Consider the following 16,573-nt stretch of genomic DNA (forward strand, 5'->3'; position numbering starts at 1 on the left):
TTTTAACTTAAAATGGGGAGGTTTATAATTTATTTACACAAATATAGACAAAAATAGAAACATCTCTCGAGAAGGAAAGAACCAAAACAATGGCTGGAGGCTGATCAGTCTGTGATAATTAACTCATCCACACCCCAGTCTTCATAGCTCCCATCTGGTAGGTAACGACGGATGATTATGGGGATCTTGCGTGCTCTGAAAGGAGCAGAGAGAAGTGAACAAAAATGCCAGAGCCTTCACTATACCACTTCAGCAGGCAATGGGAACTGAGGTGCTTAGTGGCTTCAGTAGGCTCATCAGGTTTAAGAGAGATCTGTGTAGCACCAGTGATTTGGTATAATATGGTAGAGGGAAGTCCCAACAACCTTCTCCCTTTTGTAGCTGCAAAGCACTGAGCACCCTTAGACTTGAAACAACCAAAGACCTACAGAAGGTCAGTCCTCTGTTGCTACTGCAGGAATTGAGCCCTGTGACCTGAACTCACTATGAGACAACCCCAAGCATCTAACTCAGATACAGGGAGTGTGTGGGGGGGGAAATCAAGGTGCTTTAAGAACAAAACCACTTTTTGTTTGATGGAAGATTTTTCCCCACAAGGCACTACAAAAGTGGTAGAATTCTGAAAGCCTTCATGACAAACTGATATTTACAGAGTATTTTGCACCCTGAGAACATCAGTTGCATTTTAAGGATACATGAAGTAGGGACTATTCAGGTACCGAAACCTTGTACAGCTGGGGTGGAGCACAGCATCTGCTAACAGTGCTTCCAATTAGAAAGCAAGAAAATGCTGAACACAATTTAACTTAATGGAAGTACATTTAAGTCAGCAGAACGTAAGCAGTCTGGAATCTAACTAGGGCATCAGGTTTCAACCGTATCAGACTTGAAAAGTAATACAACTTCTTTAATGACCACATTCTGGCCCGTTGTTTTTCCAGTAGCAAAGCAGCTCCCTCATGCCAAGAATTACAACTGAATTTTGGCACAGAACAGGATGCCACTGTACTTTGCCACACCCTGCCTTACTTTTTAGAGCTTACGCTCAGACAGCGACCAGAAGCAACTCAAACTGAGCCTGGAGATCTGACAGGAACATGACCTCTCAGGGCACTCCTAATCATCAGTACTTTGCATGAGCAACTAGGATGGGAGAGAGAGCAGCTGTGGAGAAGTCCCAAGGTGAAAAAGGGGAAGGCAACTATAGTGCTCACTGTTATCGAGGGAAGACATGGTTATCTTTGAATAAGCTGCTAAATGCTGGGATGAGGAGAGGACTGCTGGCTTTATGGAAATCAATATGCTCACAGCCAAAGTCTGAAACTTACTTCAATTCTTTCATGGCAATCAGCAAGGGGTCTGTTTCTCCTTCCAACTCCACCATCACAGGGGCACACATCCTAGGACAGAACGTCAATAATCATTTGAGCGAATGCAGAGAGGGCACTCCTCTGCCAACCAGCCGGTGCTGAAGGGCCGCTCAGATCCACACCCTTCTAGTCACCCTCTGCTATGAGAGGCGGAAACGTGAGAAATGTGAGAAAAAGAGTGGTTTTAAAATGAATCCAGTATAGAGAGGGTGTAAACACTGCAAAATGAGCATGCCTCCTACAATTCCAGCACATCTCTTACATTCTGATTTGCTCAAACCTTCCAGGCTTTCTTTGGGGGGAAAGCGAGGGGCTGGATTTATGATGCACTCTACTTCTAGGAAGGAAAAAAAAAAAAAACAAACTCAAGCATTTTGCAGAGGTTTGTAACAGCAGAGCAAACACGGGTGATGATAGATGTCCATTAGACAGCGTCAGCAAAGTTCACGTTATGCGTGGATAAGGCCGCTGGGGGCTGCTGCTGGCCTAGGTTCAGCACTGAAGGCAGAATACGTAGGTGAAGCAGAACCAGGCGCCAGAGCCTTTTGGATTAAAGGCCTGGCACGGGCCCATCTTGTCTCCCCCTTTTTTCTGGCCTTCCACCAGTTTAAAGAATGCGCACAAAATAGCTTCACAGAGTGAAGACTGTGCAAAGAATAGCTTGGCAAAGTGATGATTAAGGAAAGACCTGATCACCACCTACAAGCTTCTAAACGATGTAGAGGAGAGGCATTATTTCCAGGGTGGATACAAGCAAGATGAAACTCAGAGATGTTCTTTCAGACAAACCTTGCCACAGCCTAATAATCTCACTCATAAGGTGGTTTTTCTAAAAGCACAAAACTTTGACATGTATTATTAAAACAAGTCTAGTCAGGTAAATGGATGAAGTTGAGAGCAGCCAGCCTTAACAGCACTTAAAATAGGATGTAAATGTTATTTCCTATTAGACCTTACTATTGCAAGTACTTTAAAAAAATTACAGCTTGCCACAATGCAACTGCACTTAAAATGGATTTCAGGTTGGTTACTCCATTCCCGATTCCTACAGCCCTGTGGTATCAACTGAAGACATTCTGGAGCATCCCTCCCTCCAACGTTGCCTTTTCCAAACCAGTTCTGAGCTTTCCAGCCCACGATGGCTCCCTCATAAAAGACAGAAACCAGGATCAGCTTGTCACATTCCCTACTCATTTTGCCTGTGACCTAGGAAGGTTCACTGCAGCTGCTGAATGCCCCCCTCTCTAGGCACAAGTACCACAGTCTCAGCCAAGGAGAGATACAGAGACATCACATGCAACTAAGAGCTCCACGGTCCTGTGCTTGTGTTGACCAAGGTGGTGATCGGCAAGCTCAGCAGTCATGTAAGGGATTACCTGAGATGTAGGAGTTTTTAAAGAAGGAGGAAAGCAGCTTTCACTGGGAAGGGAGAAGCTGTGGCAACACTCACGCTACGGGGTGAAATACTCACGCTATCTGGAGAGCACGCGTGCCCAGGACTCTGGCTCGCTCGTATTTGGTCATATAGGGGGTAGTGATCCGCTTCTGGTTCGCCTGCTGCCGCTCTCCCGAGGGGAGGATTTCCACGTTCTCCTGTCCCTCCTGGGGAAAGCAGGCCAGCGCTGCAGCTCAGCTACGCCCACCACCGAGGCCTCCTCAGCCCCAGCGACCGCCTAGCCGGGCTGCGACACAGGCCTGCAGTACCGGCAAAGCCTGCCCGGGGCCGGCTGGCGCGGCGGCCCGCGGGGCACCCACCTCCTCCGCGTTCTCCAGGTCCTCCAGGCCCTCATCCTCCTCCACATCGTCGAAGTCATCCCCGTCAAAGCTGCGGAAGGGACACGCGCGTTGCAGGCCGAGCTGCCACGGGCGCGGCTCGGGCGCGGCTCGGGCTCGACCGGACCGGACCCGACCGGACCCGAGGTACGCCGCCTCCTCGCCTCCCCTTCCCACCGCCAGCCAAACCCGCTCTCACTTGTCCTCGTTGTCAGACATGTTGCCTCCTCGGTGCCTCCCTGCCCGGCGGAAGTAGGAATCACTTCCGGGTGCCCGCCGCGACGCCACCGGAAGTGCCCCGGCGGCGCCGTTGCCAGGGCGACGCGCCGCCGCGCTGCCCACACCCCCGTTCCTCCGTTCCCTCCCGAGGCGCCGCTCGTCGCTATGGAGACGTCGGAGCGTCGCAACGTGACATCAGCACCGCCGGCGGCCGAGCCCGGCGGGGTGCCGGGCCGCGGCGGGAGCTCGGCCGCGGCGGGGGTTGGTGGCGGCGGTCGCGCTGCCGGGCCAGCCCGGTACAGCCTGGGAACGCGGGAGCTGCTGAGAGGTAACGGGGGAGCGGGGCGGGGGCCAGGCCCGGCTGCTCGGCCTCCCCGTCACCCGCGCACCGCCGGAGCGCCGGGATCCGGCCCGTCCTGCCCCCACGGCGGCCGCTGCGGGGAGGAGTCCCCCCCCGCCCCGAAGTGAAGCGTCCCACCGCGGTTCCCTCGGGCGGGCCCGGCCCTGGTGGCGCCGCCCCGGCCTGAGTCTTCTAAATGGGCACCTTCCCCTTTGGGTTTGGTTGTGAGGGGGGAGCGCCCCGGGGCAGGTTCCCCAGCCTGTCTTCACACATACGTCCTGTTTTTCAGTGATGATGGAGGAGTCGAAGCTGACACATTTCCAGAGGCGATACCTGATGGACTGTGTGAAACGTGAGTGATGTCATGCTGCTCGCCATGAGACAGGGACATTTGCTCACAGCCTGCTTGAATGAGCAAGTGTTTTAAAACAGCAGCATGGCTACTGCTGACATGTGGGAACATACAGGCGAGGCGTCCCCAAGGGTCATCCAGGGAACAAGACGCAATGGTGTGACTTGAACCACAGTCTGTCTCAACTTAGCGTGTACCAACAACCAGGGTGAGACACCTGTGGCACCCGGGGTCTTTGCTTGTGGTGCTACAGCGGATCAGCAGGCAGATCTTCTGCTGGTGGTAGCCCAGAACCATCCATCGAGGCTCTTTTCTGTCTGACTTACCAATATTTTTGGTTTGTTCGCCAGGAGGAGATACCCTGCCCCTCCAGTGCCAACCCACATCCACCAAAGAGCCAGCACCTGCAGCACCTGCTTTCCCCCCAGCAGTTTGTCAGCCATGCAGGCTTTCAGCTAAACCGCATCTCCGACCTGCCAACGTCTGCCAGGCAGGAGATGCCTACACCCGAGAGAAATTCAAGCCACGGGCAAGGCGTAAGTCGGCAAACACCGCTAATAAATAAATGATGCCGCCCAGTCCCTCTCTTCCCCTCACATCCATCCCCTGCCTGCAATCTCAGTATCTTAATTGCTCTTCATCCTCACGCTTTCTGTCTTCAAAGATGCTTTCAAAAGGGATCTCTGAGCCAACATCTGCTCTAAGTGCCCCCTGACTTCTGCCTGCTCGCTAGAGGGGTGACAGGTGATATGGATTCACACACTCCCTCTATAAGAAGGGAGTGCTATGTGATTTTCTAGCTTATAAAAGTCAGTCAAACTTCTGATGTCAGTTTGGTTGGCTCTTCACCACAGGTATGCCTGTACAATGCTTGCACAATTGAGTCTGGAGATGGGCTGTCATTAACTTAACGCTTCCTCTGGCATCATTGGCAGGGAAATGGTGTGACCAGGGTCCTCCCTGAGGAGACAGGCTGATAATTTTTTTTCCCCTTGGCACTCACAGGAGATTTGGAAAAGGAGAAGCAAAGACTCCAAAACATCTTAGCAACAGGGAAGGATGTGGTGGAGCACAAAGTAAAGCAGATGCTAGTTCAGACAAAGGAAGAGGAGATACCTGAGCCCAACCGGTTTGAAGAACGTATGTCTTTACGTACCCTGGAGGAAGGCAGGCGGGAAGCCTGGGAAGCCAGCTCCCTCTGAGGGCTGGGGTGGCAGGCCATGCCGGTAACCTGAAGCTGGTTGCGGAAGGAGGCATAAAGCCCAGTTTCCAAGAGAAAGGACTTGCTGCTGTGACGCTGTGATCCAGCCGACCTCACGGAGCTTATACTGCAGAGGTCTGCTGGCAGATTCAAGCTCCCTGGGCTGCCCACACAAAATGAACTCTGCTGGCAGGGGAACACCCTAGGGACGTGCGGGGTGACCTGGGCAGGAATCCCAGGTACTGCGGGTCCTTTTTCTAGCCAGCATAACTCCACATAGACTAGGATGCTTGCCAGCCTGACCGTGGTTTGGGCTCCGTTTTCCTTCACTCCAAGATCACAGCAGTTACGCTAGCAAAACTTAAATGTTGAGCAGAATTTTAAGCAGTGATGGCCTGCAGAGTATTCTGGGATGGCAAAACCCTGCCTAATACTTCTCTGTGCTTGAATCTTCAATGTGTGTGCACACGCCAGCCAGCCCGTCACTAGCCAGGGCAGCACAAAGATGGACAATGCTAGAATAGCATGTATAGAAGGGGTGCTTTGGTTCCTGCTGCAGGGAAGCCAGCGCAGCTGGCTTTATACATCCTCTAAAACTTGGCGCAAGTTGAGTGTTGTCCTTGACGCATCTGAAATACCCATGTACTTTTTCCTGTGGCAAGATTTGGACCAGCAGGCTGCAGGTCTGTGCTGCAAAGCAGCGGCTAATGTTCTGTACCTGTGCTGGTCCTGGGAGCAGAGATGGTTGTAGTCGCTGAGTGACGCGTGTCAACTAATGAACCTCAACAGTTTTAAACAGGTTCTGTCTCCATCCACAGACAGGTTAAATTGCCCACAAGCAATAGAGAATTGTCTGTACAAAAAAAACTAGAAAAAATTACTACAAAGATGGGGACTGATAAGAGGATGGACAGGAGAGACATTGCCCCATCCCTGGAAGTGTTCAAGGCCAGGCGGGATGGGGCTTTGGGCAACCTGGTCTAGTGGAGGGTGTCCCTGCCCGTGGCAGGGGGGTTGGAACTAGGTGATCTTTGAGGTCCCTTCCAACCCAAACCATTCTGTGAGTCTATGATTTCCTTTTGCATAAGGGACTACTGAGGTATTTTGAACACATGTGCAAGATGAGTGTTACAGCAGACATCACCCTTCCCCTGGTGGGACTGCTGTTCAAGCAGAGCTAGAAAATTGGGGGTTCAGATCTAGACAGAAACATGTTTTCTTGCTTTTTGGCTGAATCCTGTTTCCACAGCGTTTTCTCTTCTCTGTCAGTGGTGAATGAAGTTCAGGAGAGGAAGGAGTTCCTGGCAGAGATGGAAGCTTTAGGACAGGGCAAGAAGTATCGAAGGATTGTCCTCACTGAAATCTCACAGGTATGCGAGGGCCCTGGCGACACTGGCTGTGCCGCACATGGAGGGAATCCCTGGTGTCAGAAACCTTAAAGCAGAGTCTCCCTCCATTACCTCAGTGGGGAAGGAGAAAGGGAAGAGAACTGTTTCCCTTCATGGCACAGGACAGACATGAATTTGGGGAATAGAGGTTTTCAGCCTTTTTTTCCATGTCTGCACGTAACTTAATCAGGGAAAGAGAAGCTTTGTTCACGGGGTTGGCAAAAGAAGAAGAAGAAAAGCTGCCAGCATTCTCCCCACTCAGCCCTTCCCCTTTGTATTTTGCAGAAAATGCGTGAGATGGAGATCATTGACAAGAAGAGAAGTGAGGAAATGAGAGAGATCATGACAAAAGACATCTTCCCTGCTGGGGACAAATCCGATCCCCATGACTAGGCGAAGGGAAAAAACCAGAAGCGCAGTTTGTTCCCATCTCTTCTTCCCAGACTCTTGGCATCAGAGTCTGAAGGGCTGGTCTGCGCCTGTGCCGAAGAGGGGGCAGCACCACCTGTTGCCTAAAGCCAGAAGGCAGGAGTAATTTGTACGTACCTGGTAACAGAAGAAAGCTGTTGTAAAATCCTACCCCCGCACCGGATCCCTTCTTGCTCAACAATATTAAAGAGATGAAAACACACAGCAGCAGCTACCAAAACATGACAAAGCAGAGCCTCCTTTTGCCTATGCAATGCCTCGGAGTACAGCAATACACCAACAAAAGCGTCGCTCCTTTCCATCCACCCAGAGGACATTACGACAGTATGATAAACGTCTCACATCTACGACCCGCTCCTGTCCCCACGACCCTGGGAATGGCTGTGCTGGCAGAGAGTGCAGAGGAAGACGCAGCTGCACGGCCTTGCGCAAACATAAGCCTCCAGCATTACTGCAGGTCAGCAGGATTGTGTGCATCAGCAGACTTCTCAGTGGCAGCTGAACTGGGCAGGCACTGAGGAGGGAGAGGGGATTTCAGCCCAGCACATTCTGCTCTCTGCTGTGGTTTTTTGGTTCCTGAAAGCATGGTATGCACAATAGCCACAAGCTTCCCACTGAGCCTGGAAATGGCTGTTTGCTTATCTCATATGTACCCCCCACCTCTGTCCTCTAGCAGCCTGAAGCAGGATGCCCTGCTGTTCCTGCGCAAATCCCAGCATAAAGTCTGCCTCCCAATTTCCTTAAGATTCCATCTGCTTCTTAGCAATACTCTTGTCAGCCACTGTCCAAAGTCAGGCAGCACGCCCTGTCCCCGGGACAACGCAAGTGCGCTAAAGAATTAGAAACCTAAGCCACAATCGGTTTTTAAATCCAATCTTTCTTTTATTTCTGTTCAGGTGAATGGAAGTCACGGAGTTAGTACAGTATAATTTACAAATCAGAGTTCTGACCAGGCGCGGGGCCAAGGGGTGTCAGGCTGCAGCGATCCCAATGGCCTTTGGCAACAGTGACGTGACAGCAGGCTCTAAAGCAGATTTGTTTCTCCTGGGAGAAAAGCTGTGCTTTGGGATCTCCCCTCCCCTTCCACTGCTCCTCATCAGCCTGCTGGGATACGGCACGAGTCAGACAGTGTCACCGGCACGGGGCTGAGCTTCCCACCTCCCAGTCACGCTGGGATTAAGGAGGGGCTCGGGTCCCTCAGGTTTTGGGAAATAAGGATCCCTTTCCAGAATGCTATGCCAGCCACCTTGCAAGGCACTGCTCTGAGAGCATTTTGGCTAAAGCCCGTTGGGTTTTTAGAAGGGACTGCAGCAGTTTGCTCGGGGCTGGTTATGTCTAGTTTGCTAACAAGAAGGCATGACAAACAGCTGACCAACCAAACAGCCATGACACTAATTCAGACTGATCCAACAATTCAATAAATAGCTCCTCACCTTGGAGGAAAAGGCAGGAAACAAAAATGGTAGGAAGAAGGGATGGCTGGAAGAACACTGCCCCCCCATTCCCTCCTCCAATGTACACACACGCACAAACATGACAAATAAAATAAGGGGTTTAAAAAGTTTTAAGGGTGGGTTTGAACTCATCTAGTAAAGGAGGTGTAAAAAATAACCAGCCAACCCCTGCACACTTTTAAAGTATACACAGATGAAGCTGGGTCAAGGTCAGTTGTGCCCATGCCTCTCCCCAGCCGCTCAAGGGTGGCATTAGTGAGCAGAGGCACAAGCTTAGTGCTCCTTTTGCCGGCACTGAGTCAGTCTTGAGCTTTTCTGCCCTTGCCTGGAAAAGGAATGTTCCTCCCTCCCCTCAAAGGCAGCAGAGTCAGCGGTGTTTAGCAGCAGTGGGGGGTAAGATGTCCTGAGTAGGGCGGTGAGCTACGTCCTAGCAGCTGTGCACCGTCCCCTTGGGTCCTCTCAGCCCTGTAATGGAGCCCACCCAGCCCTGGCGCTCGAGGGAGGGGACATCTCAAAATAAATAGGGCACCAGTTATTTTTTTGGCTACGGCTCTAGAGCCTTGTGATGCGGGAGTGTTTTCTTAACATTTTAGTTTAGGCCAGTAAAACCCAAAGAATCCTGATTCTAATGCCAGAGCTTTCTCCTGAAGTTAAAAATGGGACAGGAAGGGGACAAGAGTGGGTGGGCAGGGAGGGACAGGCAGGCCCAGTCCCTCCTGGCAGAGGTCAGAGGCACATGGAACTGTCACAGTTAGAGCGGGAGAAGGGACGGGGGGCAGTTAGTGCAAGTTTTCCCACAAACACCAAACTCCTTGGCTTGCTCCTCAGTTAATAACAAGAACACGCAATGGGGTAACGTATACGAAAAGCGAATCCATCTTCTCCCCACCTCGTTAGCAAGGCTTCGTGGAGGGGACGGTCAGGCTCCTCCGCAGCCTTGGGAAGGGGAGCGCTTTGGTCAGACTCCCCCACTCCGGGCAGAGGGCTGGCGTCTCCCTGGGGCGGCAGCTCCGGTGGCTGGGGAGGGAGTGGGGGGAGAAGCGAGGGGAGCGGAGGGAGACGAGCCCCCCTTCCTGGCAGGCATCCCAGCCAGCTGCGGAGAGGCCAGGGCAGCCGGGCAGCACATCCCTCCCACTGCTGGTGTTCCCCTGCTCTAGCTTTTCTCCTTGGGCGACTTGCTCTTGGAGTCATGCTTGTTGCCCAGCAGCTTAAGCACCTTCATGGGCTTGAATTTGCCTTTCTTCTTGCTCTCGGTCTCTGTCTCCTTGTGAAATTCTGGGGTTGCAAAGGGAGGTCGTTACTGTGGGATGCTGATGGTTGTACACACACACACACACCCCCCCACCCCTCAGGGGCAAGGACGAGAGCCATGAATCACAGCCTTCCACTGTATGCACGCTTCTTCCTGTGATAACAGGGGTGTGCAGCACAACTGTGCCCCAAACTTTAACAGCCCTACAGGAAAGGCTCTGGCATCTGCACAGAATAGATTCAATCTCTCCTCCTGCACACATTTTCATGAATGGCTTACGCTGCCCCTCGCTGGGGTCAGCAGTGAAACCATCAGTCCAAAAATCTCTACTGTTTCTTACCTTTCCTTTTAATCATGGCTTCCAACATTTTATCCTCCTCCTCCTCTCTGAAAGAAAGAGTGGGAAATAGGTCAGCAATTCAGCCCTGAAAACAGCTGCTGTATTGTTCAAGGCTAGAGAACCTCCTACTTAGAAGCCATGCAGGGGCAGATCCATCACTGTCTTGTGAGCATTTGCTACCAGGATAAATCCCACGTGCTGCAAGTACTGCCCTGTCTTTCCCACACAAGGCATTCAAACAGACAAGAATTGGGAAGTCTGGGAAAGACGTCAGCAACAGGGACATCTTGGGACACCCCCATGAGCCATTCGTGTGGTGCTGAGTCAGACAGGCTGCACTTTTTTCCCCTCTCCCCCAGCCCACCCCACTCCTCACTCACCTCTGCCGGTCCTCGTCCAGGCAGTTCACAATAGCGTTCCTCTGCTCAATGATGGTCACCAGCTCCTGCATCAGCACCTTCTCCCTCCCTCGGTCCTCGTCGGTCCAGTCCTTCTCTACCCAGCCAAACCCCGAGGAAGGACAGGCAATTAAATGGCTGAAGGAGCTCTGAAATTCAGACTTTGGGGCAGAGATCCCCTAGCACGATCCCCTGCTACCCTGCTGTGCTGCAGGGCCAGTTGGGCTAGCGGTGCTGTGGAGGGAGAGCCTTGTAGGTGGCATCCCACAGGGACAAAAGGCACAAGTCCCCGCACATGGCTGGGGCATGCAGTGAGAGGGAACAGCAGCTCTAACGCCAGCTGACTGCGCTGGCATCCCTAAAGATCTGTCTCTCTTCACCTGAGACCCACCTAGACAGAGGGGAGATGACATCTGGGGAAAAATGGAGGTAACTGCACCCAGAGTGATGCTTTACCTGGCTTGTTGAGGAGACAACGCAGTTCATACTCCACGTCTGACTGTCGCTGCTCCAGGTTCTGCTGCTTGAAGCTGCAAGGGAGGGGGACACTGTCAGGAACCACTGCAAGGCTCCGGAGAGGCAGAACATCATCCCAGGCTATGGGGTGAGCTTGCAAAGAACCATGGAGATGCTGGTCTTATCCTCGATAGCCAAGGGAGCCACGTGTCAGCAGGGACCAGCCCTGGCTACTCAAGGCCTTCCTGGAGGAGATGCTGCAGGGGCTCTGGTGACTTGCAGTGGGTCAGTTCCAAGTGTGTTTGGATACTTTTGTCTGCTTGCCCTCTTTCCCTCCCTTCTCCAGACAAGGGAGGCCACGTCAGGCTCTCCCCTTGAAGCACAATTTCAGGAGGGCTGAGACAGGGCTCCCCACAAGAGCATCAGTGCCTACCCACACACCTGCATGCACTTACATGTAGATGAGCTCTGACTCGTGACGCACCAGCATATGCTTCTCATGGATGAGTTTGAACCAGTCCACCAGCAGGCTGTCCTCAGGGCTGTCTGCCAAGCAAAGGGACAATTCGGAGCCATCCCCAGCCCTGCAGGATCCCATCACCCTGCAGCAGAATGGGCTCTGCCAAGCCAGGAGAGGGGCACTGGCCTAGAGCAAACCTGTCCTCAGCCTGTTCCTGAGCCCCAGAGAGACCTTATCTCTTCTCCCACCTGTTTCCACTCTAGGACCATCTCCATGCCCAGGGTACAGCTGTTATTGTTGTAGGAGCCCAGCCCAACTGCTTGTGCTCTTCCAACCCCAGGATCAGCAGGGAGGAAGTCACCGCTGCTATCTCCTGGGCTGGACAAAGGGCAGCACTACGGTCAGTCCTGCCCCTCACCCACAGACAGCCCACTCCACATACCATTCTCAGCACTGCGAAGTTTTTCCTCCAAGGCCACCCCACGATGCTCCAGCTGGTCCAGCTGGTGCTCGATAGCATCCATCTCCCCATAGATGTCTTCCTCAGGGATGTACTGATCTGTCTGCACCTGCCAAACCACAAGGCAGAGACTTCCATTACCATCAACCTCCAGTTTCCAGGTGCCCTACGGCTGGTCAACGCTAACGGGGGCTGGGGGACAACAGACCACTCTGCCTAAGTGTAGATCCGAAATCCACACCCCACTCTGGAGCAAAGGCAGACCATGGTGCTGCTATCAACAGCATCTAGCCTGGACACCATCCTCCCCGACCAGAGCCACCCGCTGCAATCCCTACCCACACATGCATCAGCAGGATGCGTGCATACAGCTATGGTCCTGGGGGACAGTACAGGGCTGGCTCTTCACCCCCTGCTCCCCAGGGCCCTTTTACCTTGCGTTTGATCAGTGGGAAGCCGTGACCCGGTGCAGGAGGACGCACTGGCTTGGAGCCCTTGGAAGGTTTCTTTGCAGAGGGGGAGGCGGCAGGCGATGGCTTCCGGTTGAAGGGGTTCTCTTTGCAGGAAGACTGGAGAGGGAGGACAAAAGGAAATACATGAGGGTCCAGGAAAGGGAAGGGACTGAGCAGACAAGGCAGCCCTACGGTTTGTCCTGCCCCATACCCTCCTAGAGGAGGAACAAAGGACTGATCTCCACCAGCAGCCTAGCCATGGGGCAAAAACCGACTGTGCTCCTCTTTGGCATCAGTTCCCCAGCTTCTCTCTAACAAGCACACTGCATTATTTTCCTTCACAATTCCCTGCCTATTGGCTCTGAGCACATGACATCCTGCCTCTTCTCTAGCAGGTGAGGCAGGCAGAGTACATGCCTGAGGCTTGCATTTTCTGGGGGTGACACACCAGATCTAAGGGGCAAGCCTGGTCTCACAATCCCCGCTGTGACTGAGTGATGGAGAGGGAAGAAAAATCCCCTGATCTGGATGGGAGGAAGGTAACCGTCTCACCTTTAGCTGTGGCTTGGGCGAGGAGGGCATCTTAGGGCTCCCAGCACCCCCATCTGAAGCCAAGAGGATGGGTGTAGGGCTAGCCCCAGCAGGAGGCTTGGGGGGCAGCCGGCTGGGGCTGGTCTTTAAGCTGCCGGTGGAGATGCTTCTGCTGGTGTGCGGGGTGCTGGGCTGTGCCTCCCCGCTGAAGCTGGCCAGCTCGCTGGAGGAGGAGAAGGAGGAGTTGGTAGAGAGGCTGGCTGGGGCAGCAGGGCTTTCACTGGAGGAGATGCTGGCCAGTGGCGTGTCGGTGCTAGAGGTCTTGGTGGCCGTCGGCGTGTGGACAGTGGGCTCGGAGGAGCTTTTGGGCACTGAGGCCTCATCGGTGTCACCCAGCACCTTGGATGAACTCTCAGAGTTGATGCTCTCGAGGCTGAGGGCTGGAGATGGGGTGGAGGATGATGGCTCAGAGTGCGACAGCCTGGAGATGGGGTGGTGGGCTGCAAAGCAAAGGGAGAGCTCAGGGAGGAACCAGGGGGCAGTCAGGAGAGAAAAGGAGAGTGGTACATACTGGAAGCAGGGGCAAGGGCAAAGGGAACCAGTGTTTGTCTGTCTGTCTTCAGAGAAGACAGAAGGAACCGTCCAGCACAAAGGTCTTGCCTGCAAGTGCTGTGCTCCAGTGGGTAGAGAGGACATGGCTAGCACAAGTCCCAGCACAACCATCACTGCATAAAGGCCTGGCTGCCAGGGTGATGCAGAGGCACCTGGGAAGGGGGAGCCTCCAAGGGGCTGCACAGGGGTTGCAGAGGAGGGATAAGGGAGTGGGGGGAAGCTCACCTAGCGGGGAAGCACTGGGGGCTCGCGGAGCTGGCCGCTTCTTTGCCTTTGGGCTGCTGGTGGGAGTGATGCCGTACCAGGGGTGGAGAGGTTTTGCAGCAGTCTCGCTCTGCTCCTGCTCAGGTGTGCTCTTTTGGGCAGCAGTGCTCTCCTCTTCTTCCTCATCCTCCTCCTCAAAGGGGTTGTATGGTTTGGGCTCTGTGGCATCAGACCCGCTCTCCTCACTTCTGGCTTTCCCCACCTCCTCCCCATTCTCCTCTGAAGTCCTACTCGGAGTCTCATGGCTGCTGCCTGGGGGAGGAGGGGGAGCTGGCTTCTTCTTGGGCTCTGCTTGCACTAAGGCCATCCATGGTGGGTCCTTGGCTCTCGCAGCAGCTCCAGCACTGGAAGAAGGAGAGCTCAGGGTAGCAGAGAGCAGAGACAATCTGGGACGGTGAGGCACAGTAGGGGGACCTAGCCCTCAGGGGAAAGGATGGATGGAGCAGGATGTCTCCCATGCAGAAGCAGCTTTCTCATCCCAGGGTGGCCCTAGTCTTCCCCAGACACAGTCTTGTTCTCTTTGGGTAAACCTACAGGCCTGAGGGGAGTACAACCCACCTGACTTGCACGCTGGGCCCAGTGTTTTGATTTCTGAGTACTACAGCCTCCATATGCTAAGCAGGGGTAAAGGCTGAGCTTTACGGGCACAGCTGTTCTCCCCTCCCTGACACTGTCCCTACACCCAGCTCTGCTCCCTAGGCTGTGGATGGAGGGGGAGTCGTGATCAGATACCTGCCCTCTGTGGTCATGCTCGCTTCCTACACTTCACAGGGCTGTTCGTCACCTCAGCATCCCAGGGACGGACTCCTCTTTGCTAACTCCTGAGGCTAGAAGTGTCACAGCTCCTCCAGGGGCACAGCCCGTGGCAAGCCCGCCGCATGGCTCCGTGAATCATGGCTCATCAAGAAAGCAGCCGTCATTTGCCATGCTCACCTGCTCCTTGGCCATTGCGAATCTGGAGTGCTTGTGCAACCTCTGTCCCAAGAGCGGGCCAGAATGAACCAGTGGGCTCCTGGGTGCGAGCCCATGAGGTGTAGAGGTTGCAGCCATGCACTCACAATGTCCCTGCACTGGACCTTTCCCGGGACAAACCCTCCACAAGGCAGACAAAGTGTCGTCTCCTCAGCACCCACAAGCAGGGTCTTTTCAGAAGGCACCTGGCAGTCTGCATATGCCACAGAAACACCTTTTTGAAGCCCCTAAACTCTCTACAAAGCCTAAGAGACAAAGACCCTGGGAGGTACGGACAAACACTGTCAGCCTGACGGTACTAGGCTGGCACCCGTTAGGTAAAGGAAGGGAAGGGACCTGATCATAGCCTGCATCCTCAAGAGCAGGGGCTGATGGGGGTGGGAGAGGAGACTACAGCTGAGCCGTTCTCACAGCCCCACTTCGCTATGGGGTTTGCAGGTGATCTGTGAACAGAAGGACGTACCGATCAGAGGAGCAGGGTCTCCCTCGGGGTTTTGGGACAGGGGGGCTGGGTTCAGGCACCCTACCTAGAAAGACACAGGGTCAGACTGTCACAACACCAAAAGGACATGAAGAAAGAGGTTAAATCAACATGAGACACCTTACACATCTCCCCATGGGAGGCTGGCTATTCCCACTCTCTGAAGACCTCATGGCGCTTCTCCCACAGCCAGTCAACCCCAAACATCCCCTTTGCCTTTTTCTCCCCACCCCACCCTGGGAGCTGCACCTGGAAGACTGACACGTCCCTCTGTCCCAACACCTGCAAACTAGCACTGCCACCTTCCCTCCACACTGGCAGCACCCCCCCGGAGAGCTCTGGAGAAATAAAAAGGAGCAGGCAGGCGTGAAGCCTAGTGCTGCTCTCCCTGCTGTGGGAACGGCTGGCAATCGAAGGCTTGGTGTCTGAGCCTGAGGAGGCAGAAGGGCATCAGGCTGCAGAGAAGGAACAAAGCTCATCCAACCTGCAGCCGAGCACCTCGGCCGCTGGGGAGGCGGAGGGTAACCCCTGCCACCACTGTACTCTCTTACCGTTCACCATGCCAGGCCCACACTCGCTGCCCTCGCCCTGGAGAGTGGACCTGGGACGGGGGACGGGGTGAGATGTTGGAGGCGAGAGGGCTGACGCATCGGTGGCCCTCCTTGGGGCAGGGGTGGGCCGCATGTCCTTGAGCCGTCCGTCCAATGAGCTGGCTTTCTCCTGGGTGAGCACTGTGGGCTTGCTGGGAAGGGGAGGTCTGGGGGGAGTTTGGGAGACGGGTGCGCCACTGCCTGTGTGAGCAGGGGGCATCGCTGTCTCTGCTTTGTTGGGCGTGCTGTCCTTCTCCACTGGGCCAGCTACTCCCTCTGCAGGCATCTGGGTCTCTGCCATGCTCTCCAGGGAGTCGCCGTCGTCCTTCCCCACCTCTGCTCCTGTGGGGAGGGCATCCTCACCCACGCTGCCAGCCCCAGTTTCAGTTCTTAGCTCTGGTGACTGTCGGGCTGGACTGGGCCTCCTCTCCGCCTTCCCGCTCACGGCCAGTTTACCACGATGCTGCGTGCAGACAAAAGTCCCTGCCTCTGTCCCAGGCTTGTATGACCCTGGGAGCAGTGTGCTGGAGCACTCCTTACACCTGCCAACCAGAAGAGAGAGACCCATGAGATGGGGACACCATCCTGCCCTTCAGGGAAGGCAACGCACCTGGGAGATCCTTGCAAGGCCATGGAGTTAGTTCTCACCCCTGCTACTAAATCCTAGCACAGTCTTGGAGAAATCATTCGGGAAAGGAGAGGAAAAGAGAAACGTCACCATTACACTGTATGAACCCATGGGTAGTTCACAACTCAAATACTGTCTGCATTTGGGTTCC

The 16,573-nt window shown here is 54.2% G+C and overlaps 4 protein-coding genes across 5 annotated transcripts in view; 1 reads left to right on the forward strand and 3 right to left on the reverse strand.

The window, feature by feature from the left end:
• Positions 1-3,496, reverse strand: POLR2F (RNA polymerase II, I and III subunit F). Its single transcript, XM_075752766.1, has 5 exons — positions 3,343-3,496; positions 3,126-3,195; positions 2,842-2,972; positions 1,329-1,400; positions 1-195 (listed from the first exon to the last, which is right to left on the reverse strand). Exons 1-5 carry the CDS (start codon positions 3,360-3,362, stop codon positions 105-107), a joined length of 384 nt encoding a protein of 127 aa, XP_075608881.1. The 5' UTR covers positions 3,363-3,496; the 3' UTR covers positions 1-104.
• The window catches only part of EIF3L (eukaryotic translation initiation factor 3 subunit L), a 167,478-nt gene that overhangs the window by 125,309 nt on the left and 25,596 nt on the right, over positions 1-16,573 (reverse strand). The window lies entirely within an intron of this gene.
• On the forward strand, positions 3,433-7,936 carry C1H22orf23 (chromosome 1 C22orf23 homolog). The gene is made up of 6 exons (XM_075752753.1): positions 3,433-3,690; positions 3,992-4,054; positions 4,405-4,590; positions 5,060-5,194; positions 6,525-6,625; positions 6,929-7,936. Exons 1-6 carry the CDS (start codon positions 3,528-3,530, stop codon positions 7,034-7,036), a joined length of 756 nt encoding a protein of 251 aa, XP_075608868.1. The 5' UTR covers positions 3,433-3,527; the 3' UTR covers positions 7,037-7,936.
• The window catches only part of MICALL1 (MICAL like 1), a 21,243-nt gene continuing 12,599 nt past the window's right edge, over positions 7,930-16,573 (reverse strand). For both annotated transcript variants that reach the window (XM_075752740.1, XM_075752730.1), the window contains exons 6-16: positions 15,756-16,336; positions 15,187-15,250; positions 13,713-14,095; positions 12,897-13,375; positions 12,327-12,461; positions 11,875-12,001; positions 11,428-11,518; positions 10,973-11,046; positions 10,499-10,613; positions 10,119-10,165; positions 7,930-9,801 (exon numbers count right to left, since the gene is read on the reverse strand). In XM_075752740.1, coding sequence (XP_075608855.1) covers positions 9,680-9,801; positions 10,119-10,165; positions 10,499-10,613; positions 10,973-11,046; positions 11,428-11,518; positions 11,875-12,001; positions 12,327-12,461; positions 12,897-13,375; positions 13,713-14,095; positions 15,187-15,250; positions 15,756-16,336 — 2,218 coding nt within the window. In that variant the 3' untranslated portion in view covers positions 7,930-9,679. The remainder of the gene's footprint in view (positions 9,802-10,118; positions 10,166-10,498; positions 10,614-10,972; positions 11,047-11,427; positions 11,519-11,874; positions 12,002-12,326; positions 12,462-12,896; positions 13,376-13,712; positions 14,096-15,186; positions 15,251-15,755; positions 16,337-16,573) is intronic.

This window comes from Balearica regulorum, chromosome 1 (genome assembly GCF_011004875.1).
Source record: "Balearica regulorum gibbericeps isolate bBalReg1 chromosome 1, bBalReg1.pri, whole genome shotgun sequence".
NCBI lineage: Eukaryota > Metazoa > Chordata > Aves > Gruiformes > Gruidae > Balearica > Balearica regulorum.

What these genes read in the sequence shown, in the direction of transcription:
- C1H22orf23 (XM_075752753.1), top strand. Translation starts at nt 3,528, where the DNA reads ATGGAGACGTCGGAGCGTCGCAACGTGACATCAGCACCGCCGGCGGCC. An exon ending in ATTCAAGCCACGGGCAAGGC is followed by an intron (nt 4,591 to 5,059) that starts GTAAGTCGGCAA and finishes TGGCACTCACAG; the next exon opens with GAGATTTGGAAAAGGAGAAG. An exon ending in TCCTCACTGAAATCTCACAG is followed by an intron (nt 6,626 to 6,928) that starts GTATGCGAGGGC and finishes TGTATTTTGCAG; the next exon opens with AAAATGCGTGAGATGGAGAT.
- POLR2F (XM_075752766.1), bottom strand. Translation starts at nt 3,362, where the DNA reads ATGTCTGACAACGAGGACAA. An exon ending in ATGTCTGACAACGAGGACAA is followed by an intron (nt 3,196 to 3,342) that starts GTGAGAGCGGGT and finishes TCCCTTCCGCAG; the next exon opens with CTTTGACGGGGATGACTTCG. An exon ending in ACCTGGAGAACGCGGAGGAG is followed by an intron (nt 2,973 to 3,125) that starts GTGGGTGCCCCG and finishes TGCTTTCCCCAG; the next exon opens with GAGGGACAGGAGAACGTGGA.